A 7649-nucleotide genomic window follows, 5' to 3' on the forward strand; every position below is an offset into this window, starting at 1 on the left:
ATATAGCTTTAGAGACTCAACTTATTAGTCTAAGAGTCAACATTCATATTAATTAAAAAGCTTATCCTTCCCTCTCTCTCCTTGCACCAAACTTTGAAGCCTTGGGTTTGAGGATGGTCACTCACGTTCATAAATCATTATAGAGGGTTAAAGAAAGCCAATTGGATTAGCTTCTTCAGAAATAATGTCAATCCTATTCTATAGCCTTGACAGGGTCCTTGTACGTTGATTAATAGAGCAAAATTTAACTTAGACTTAAATCTTGTGGTCGTCATTTTTACCAACTTTAGTCCTGACAGACTTCTCCAAACAACAAGAGATGTTCCAAGGAATAAGAGGCAGATGGCAAGACATACTCAAGCAGACCCTAGACCAATCTTAGTCCTTACAAAACCTGTCTCGTATCGTTTGGAGAAGCCAGGGACTAAGGTTAATCTTGTGCAATCTTCATTGAATATGAAAAAGAAAACCCATAATCAGAGTTGCCTACTTGAACCAAGATGACATAATTTCTCTGTTTTTGCTCCTCAAGTTGCTTGATCATACATTTATTGGCCGAATCCCAACTATTCATCTTGATTTGAAATATCTTATTGCACATTATGTTTTTATTTTATATTCCCCTTGATTCCTTAGATAATAGAATTTTTATGTGCTATAAGAGTAACCTAACTATTTTTGTGCCTGAAATGAAACAGAAGAATTACTAACATTCTGAAAGTCTACTAGGTTAAAACTATGAGGTTCTACCAAGTGGTCATTCTTTAATAACATAATTGAATTACATATGCACTTAACATCTGAAATTGTCAAACCCTCAAAGAACAAGAGACGTTTATTAATTGAGCAAGAACATAGGTCATCTATCACAACTACATCTACACCACAGCATTCTTCTGTTTATAGGATATCCTTCATTGGCAAACATGAGAAGACGCACACAATAAAAGGAAATATGGAGCAAGTTTTCCATGTAGTAAAGATGAAGGAATCAGTCCTGAATTCTCTAAATGCCCCACTTCCCTGCAGTAAGAAACAAACAGTTTCAGGACATAAAACACCCATCAACGTCATAAGATCAAAAAGATCCATGCATGTGCAAAACGCACTAGATACTCCTGGAAATCAAGCTAGCTAGCTTATTGCTGCTTAGGGTCAATAACAGACAGGTAGCATTGCTAGATATATTTAGTGTCTGGCATCAAAATGAAACCATTTCTTTTTTTCTTTTTGCTTTTTCTGAAAACACACCCTTATAGATAATGCAATAAGTCATGCATATCAAATGCAACTCCAAAACAACTTTTAGTTGATTTCCGTTTAATTAGTCAAATAGTCTATTCCTCAATAGCAGCTGCAATTGCAATGACAAACAGACCCACACAAGGTTTACCGACCACCATAAGGAGTGGTAAAATCATGTAAGAATGGGGATCCCTTGATGCTTTTTTATACCAGAAGTAACATAATTCTGAGCTGTTAATTCCCCAGAAAATGCTAAAACAGAGTAATGAAAAGAAAACAAACTCCATGCAAGAGAGGCAACGATGGAAAGGAGCATAGAAGAACCTAAAAAGAATGTGTTCTGCTTTGGGAAGAATAGACATCATTGTGTTTTATAAACTTTTGACTAGAATTTTCAAACAGGAGTGACAATTCAATAAATATCTCTCTACGCATAAGAGGGATGCGTCTTTGTGCATCCTGCACAAAATTTCCTGAATGAGAACCAAATCAAACTTAATTTTTCAGTAGAGTATAGCATATCAACATAAAGCACGAAGAATAAGATTGAACTTGAGTAGAGAAATAAGGATGAAGGAGCTACCTTATATTTGTGTCACATTATGTCAAGCAGCACTGCCAGTAGTTTTCCCAATAGTCTTGAGATCAAAGATTTCAATCCAATAGCCATCAGGATCCTTAATGAAAGCTATCCCTTTCATTTTTCCTGAAACGAAAAGATTAAGAGGTTTGATGCAACTATAGCGCATAACACATTTAACAGGGGAAGTGAAATCCCTTATCAATACTCCTAGGTCCTAAAAACCAAAGAACTCAATTCTGGTTTCAGTAAGCTAATAGTGCTGAATTTTCCAAACCATCAGGATCCAGGAATTCTTGCCTTTTATTTTCCTTTTCACTTAACCATGGGCATGCATTGGCATATATTACACCATAACTATTGCCTTACTTTTCGCAATCTATTTCAAAATAAAATCAAAGAAACTTTTGAGCGGATAGACAACTAGATGTATAAAGCTTGACAGATGATCCATGCAGACCAAAACATAAATACGTATAAATGAGTGCCATGATTGAACAGTAAGTTACAAAGAATCTAGCCCTGCAGTTTAAATATGACATTATGCTTATATAGGCCAAGAGGATACCCACCATCCTCAGGTTTTTTTACGAACTCCACTCCGAGACTTTCAAATCTCTCACATGCCTTGTACACGTCATCCACAGTAATACCAATATGACCTGAAAAAATAAATATGCGAAAACTTAAAGGAGCCACTAGAAATTAAGTTTATCTCATATGTTGTCAACTAATTTCTCAGAAGAAGAGTTAAAAGTTCCAGAGTTAGAACATTTTCATGAATGGCATAGTAGCTTCGCTTGCTGTCAGGGTAAGTATAACTCAATTCTAAAAGGATAGCTGGTAACAACTTGGGTTTTATAAGCATCCATGAGTCAACAACATTCCATCCTTTTTAGAATTCTCTATGTGCTTAATTCAAATCACTCCTACCGAAGCTAATCTAAAGCAATGGAAATCAATGGAGCCCCCTACTTCAGATAAGCCCATGTACCCTCATCTCTTTGAATTTGAATTTTGCGCATATATCTAATGGCGCAAGTATAAATCAAAGAACCCTAAGATACAAGTCATAATGAACAATGTCTACACCTAAATCTGAAACTTTTTTAGTATTCTCAAAATAATATATTCAGACCAAATCCTCATGGTGGTTAAATTAAAAGCATTTACGAAGTTTTATCAGCCAGGTTAGGATTTTCTAGCACCAAATCCAACATCACATGGAATTAGTTCCAATTATGTAATACTCTCCATATATGCCAGATGAAAGAGACAAAAAAGAATGTATGGTTTTGACATGCATCAGAAATATAAAACTACAACTTGGTGTACATGTGGAAGAAAATTATCTCAACCAATAATTATATATACATACCAAAGCCACGAGGTTCTGAATTTCCATTGTGATATCCTTTAAAATCGGGATCACTTTCAGTGCCCCAGTTACTGTCATAAGCACTTGATTGTTAACATAATGGAATCACAGGTGCGGAAAAGCAACTATCTTACAAGGGGAAGGAAATCAGCTCGAGAAACAAATACAAGAGAAATAAAAAGGCATAATGTAAATCTGTTGTTCTTACTGAGTCAGTTCAATTGTTGCCTTCTGACCAAAGGTCCAAACTGTTCTTTCAACAGGGTCAGTTGGAGCTGATGCTGTATTCTGCACCAAGCATCATGAAAATTTTCCAACACATTAAATCAACATCTGACAAGATAGAGAAGAAGGAAACAGGAAAACATCGGTGGTCAAATACAATGAAAAACCCTCAATCCTACTGTGGGATTAATAATTCAAACTCCCTTACAGATATGAAGCAATGTGAATTACCTCATAGCCCATAAAGTACAGGCTAAACTTCATCTCTGGAAAATCCAACCTCTTAAGCAACCTAAAAGTTTTGGAAAAGGAGAAAAAAGCCATTAGCCCGAGAGAAAGATTAGCATTAAACTCCAAACATCAGTGGCAGCATAAGTAGATGGTGTCTCAAAGAGCAAGGCCTGCAATTGAGAGGGTCTTGCCCAAAAACAGATAGGAAATAGTCCAATTCAATACATAAATATGAGGGTAATGGTATAGCATCTTGAACATGCAGATTAACATAAAAAATGCAATGCATACAGAATTCATGTACAATGTTGAATGTGATACTCTTTTTTTACATTACATCTCACATCTGGCATGTCATACATAATAATTTCATGCACTAAAACACCTCAAGATTGAAAGAAGTAGTTTCAATTGTGAATAAAATAAACTCAAAGAAAGGTGCATAGTTTGAAGAATTTATAAAACAAAGATGACATTTCAAATAATAAAAGATAAAAATATATGAGCACAAGCACTAATTTGAAGTCAATACATGGTTCCAGTTCCCAGTTAACGATGATTAGGTTTGAGCCCTAGAGGAACAAAGCTTAAATCCAAACATGGTTTAAACCCCATGTACCTCCTTAATGGAAGCAAGTTTGTATGTTCCATGAACCCTGTTTATAATTTGCAACAAGAACCTCTTTAACAACATTGAAACAAGCAAATTATACAGTTGGCTCAGAAGAAAGAAAAAGAGAATCAAAAACCAAAGGCTAGACAAATAACCAAACTACAGTTTTTATCTCTTACAATTTACTGTATGCTACATTTACAAGGACCATAAACCTCAAAATACTTAATAAGCGATAAGGAAACTCTACTTCACTTTTCAGGAGACAGTTACCCAAAAAAAAATATACCAGTTTCTTTTATTGGTTTATTCAAAAAGCTAGCAAGTATCAAATTCTATCCTACTAAGTGATAGGTCAAATTCCCACTTTTCTCTGTCCAACTACTTAGTGCAAGAACTCATGTAAGTTTATTCGTGTTATATATGATTATTCAATCAATAATCATAAAACTTTCACATTACATAACAAGATTTAACCCTTTAGAATAAACTATCTAATCCATACAATCCTCACCCAGCAAACACATAACATTCAACAGCAAGTAATAAACCCAATCATTAAAATCAGGTATCATAAAATAAAAACAAATAGATGAAAACTTACGACATTCCCAGCACACGAGAATAAAAATCAAGACTTTGTTTTGGATCCTTAATTCGATACATCTGCAAATGAAGATTTAAAACAATACATCAAGGACTATTTAAAAAAAAAAAAACTCATGTAATTGGACAGATATAAAATAAATAAAAAATAAAGTATAAATGGGCTCACAGTCTGTTGCATGATGTAGCCTTTAGTAGCATCATCGGGAGTAGTGTAGAGACCTGGATTGTTAGCAGGTGATTCTTTGGGTTCAGATGATGCCATTGAAAACAATCGTAATCGGTTTGGGTTCTGGAGAAAACAAACACATAAAGATTAGAAGAAAAGAAAATTAGAAGAAAAGATCAAGAGGGAACGGTAAAGAGAGATTTCTGTTCATGGTAAAGATTGAACCTTTAATTTGGAATAGCGGAGAATTGACTGGATTCTTCTTGAAGATTGGGAAATGATTGGGGGTTTAATCAGAGTAAAGCGAGATAAGAGTGAAGATAAAGTAGCAGCAGTGGCCATTGAAGTACGTAAAAGATAGATATATATACACACTAATACTGCCCAATATTATAGTTTATTTTATGGCTCCTGCACGAATAAATAGTAAAACGAAATGTAAATTAATATAAGGTGGCTATATGTTTGACTGAAAAATAAAAAACAATTTTCTTCATAAATCAATAACAGTTTTACTTTTATTTTAATTTTTATTTATTAATTTTGTCATATTTTATTTATAATTAACTTATTATTTTATATTATATAATTCACTTATAACATAATTTTAAGAAAATATATCTAATTAGGTTTGTGAGTTTAAAGGTAAACCATCGCCTCTCGGATCCCCCGACTGATTCTACCACAGAAGCTTCCGCAGCATTTTTTTTTATTTTTAGGAGGAGTTTTTTTTTTTTTTGGAGCAGAGAAAAGAAAAAAGATATACTTTCACGCAATTCGGAATCGATATTCACGATCAAGAGTTATTTTATACGTTTAACTTATCGCTAAAAACTAAATAATAATTTATTATTTTAGTTTATACCTTAAATCATTACTGAGATTTATAATCTTGTTTGTTAGATATTAATGTGGCTCCCTTTTTATGATTAATTTGATTAATTAGAAATAAACATATATTTGTTCCATGGAAGTTAGGAGCTTGAGTGCACTTCTGAATTCTTTCATCAATAATATTCATTTAATAGAAAAAATAATTCTAAATATGTATTTAAATAATTAAATCAGCTTATTCCTTAGTTACCGGAGAAGAGGTGAAAAACCTTCCCAACCTTTGGGATAAGATTTGGCATTTAAAAGTCCCTCAAAAGATTCGTTCATTTCTCTGGTTGGTGGTTGGTGGTAGGATTATGTGAAATACTGAAAGAGAACGAAGAGGTTTTACGACAAATCTGTACTGTAGTTGTTGCCCTGATATGCGAGAGGATATTGAGCTTCTCTTTTCGAAGATGTAAGCTAGTAATTGATGTCTGGCATTCTTTTTTTCATGTTGATGAGGTTCTTGTTCAGACTAATCTCTCATTTCCACAATGGCTATCTCATAATTTGAAGGGTAATGGAAGGTGTAATTTTGATGGCAGTTGGGCTGAGTTGTTTGCTATTATCGTTTGGTGGTTGTGGAGGTGGCTTAATGAAATTATTTTTAATTGTCGTTGTGATTCTCAGGATTTCAAAATCCGTTCAGTTAATTCTTCTGTCTCTGAGATTTCTCGTGCATTTTCAAGGTGAGCAAAACTGGGTTGAATGTTCAACCTACTTCTCGAGTGTGTTTGTTTGGAGGTTCCTTCCGCCTACTGATTAGATAACATTGAATACAGATGGTTGTAGCAAGAATAACAGAAGATTGGCAGGTGGTAGTGGTGTGCTACGTGAGAAAATTCTCTGGGGCGATGGATTAAGGGATTCACCTATAAAATTGGGTATTGTTCTGCCATTGAAGCAGACTTATTGGCATTGTTTTAAGGGTCTTCAGATGGCTTGGGAGGATGGTCATAGAAAAGTTATTGTAGAAACTGATTCGTTACTTCTGGTGCAACGGATGTTTGCTGATTCGATTACTATGGGTTGCAGCAATCTTATTCATGTATGTCGGTGTCTCACTAATAAGGAGTGGGATGTGCGGATTGCCCATCTTTATAGGGAGTACGATCATGCGGCTGACTTCATGGCTAGTGAGGCTTTGAAATTTGAGTGTGGTCTTCGGATTGTCTTCGTCCCTCCAGCTGGTATTGTTGAAGCGTTGCAGCAAGATTTAGTTGGTGTTGCTTGGGCACATAGAGCGCCTGTGCATAATATTATCTCCATGTAGGTTTTGTCCTTTGTTTCTTTGGGGTGTTCCCCCGCCTCTCGTCAAAAAAGAATTTATTCAACCAAAGATTTAATCAATTTTTAGAAATTGTGTTGAATAAATAAACCGATTAATTTAAATTTAGTTCTTAAAATTTCTTAATATTACTTTATATATTTAGTACTTAAAATTTATTTATATTTAATTTTTACCCAACAAATCTTAGATCTTGGTTGGTTTGGTGCTTCTATAATATTGAGTTCCCTGGAGACTTTAAGTATTCACATCAGATTATGCAGTTGTGTTTGAGTGCAAGAAATTCTTATTTTTTGCAGAACTGATGATGGGTTATTTGAGACAAAGTGTTATCCATCTAATTCTTCAAGGTTAGCTAATTTCTTGATGAATCTCACTGTCTGCAACTCATTTGGCTGGGTGTGGTGGCTTGGCCATGGTAGATATAATTTTGGCTTG

At 34.4% G+C, this 7649-nt stretch overlaps 1 protein-coding gene across 1 annotated transcript; it reads right to left on the minus strand.

Moving 5' to 3' along the window:
• Positions 1-744: 744 nt before the first annotated feature.
• LOC8275219 (lactoylglutathione lyase) lies at positions 745-5459 on the minus strand. The gene is made up of 9 exons (XM_002523654.4): positions 5273-5459; positions 5048-5170; positions 4877-4938; positions 3660-3720; positions 3412-3491; positions 3204-3274; positions 2398-2487; positions 1829-1951; positions 745-1023 (listed from the first exon to the last, which is right to left on the minus strand). The coding sequence occupies exons 1-8, from the start codon at positions 5387-5389 to the stop codon at positions 1851-1853; spliced, it is 705 nt and encodes a 234-aa protein (XP_002523700.2). The 5' UTR covers positions 5390-5459; the 3' UTR covers positions 745-1023; positions 1829-1850.
• Positions 5460-7649: the final 2190 nt, after the last annotated feature.

The sequence above is a fragment of the Ricinus communis genome, chromosome 8 (assembly GCF_019578655.1).
Source record: "Ricinus communis isolate WT05 ecotype wild-type chromosome 8, ASM1957865v1, whole genome shotgun sequence".
NCBI lineage: Eukaryota > Viridiplantae > Streptophyta > Magnoliopsida > Malpighiales > Euphorbiaceae > Ricinus > Ricinus communis.

Excerpts from the sequence above, each read along its gene's own strand:
- LOC8275219 (XM_002523654.4), bottom strand. The coding sequence starts at position 5,389 with ATGGCCACTGCTGCTACTTTATCTTCACTCTTATCTCGCTTTACTCTG. Across the intron at positions 3,721-4,876 it reads TCTCGTGTGCTGGGAATGTC|GTTGCTTAAGAGGTTGGATT; the intron begins GTAAGTTTTCAT and ends CAAAACTTTTAG. Across the intron at positions 3,275-3,411 it reads GCAACAATTGAACTGACTCA|TAACTGGGGCACTGAAAGTG; the intron begins GTAAGAACAACA and ends TGCTTATGACAG.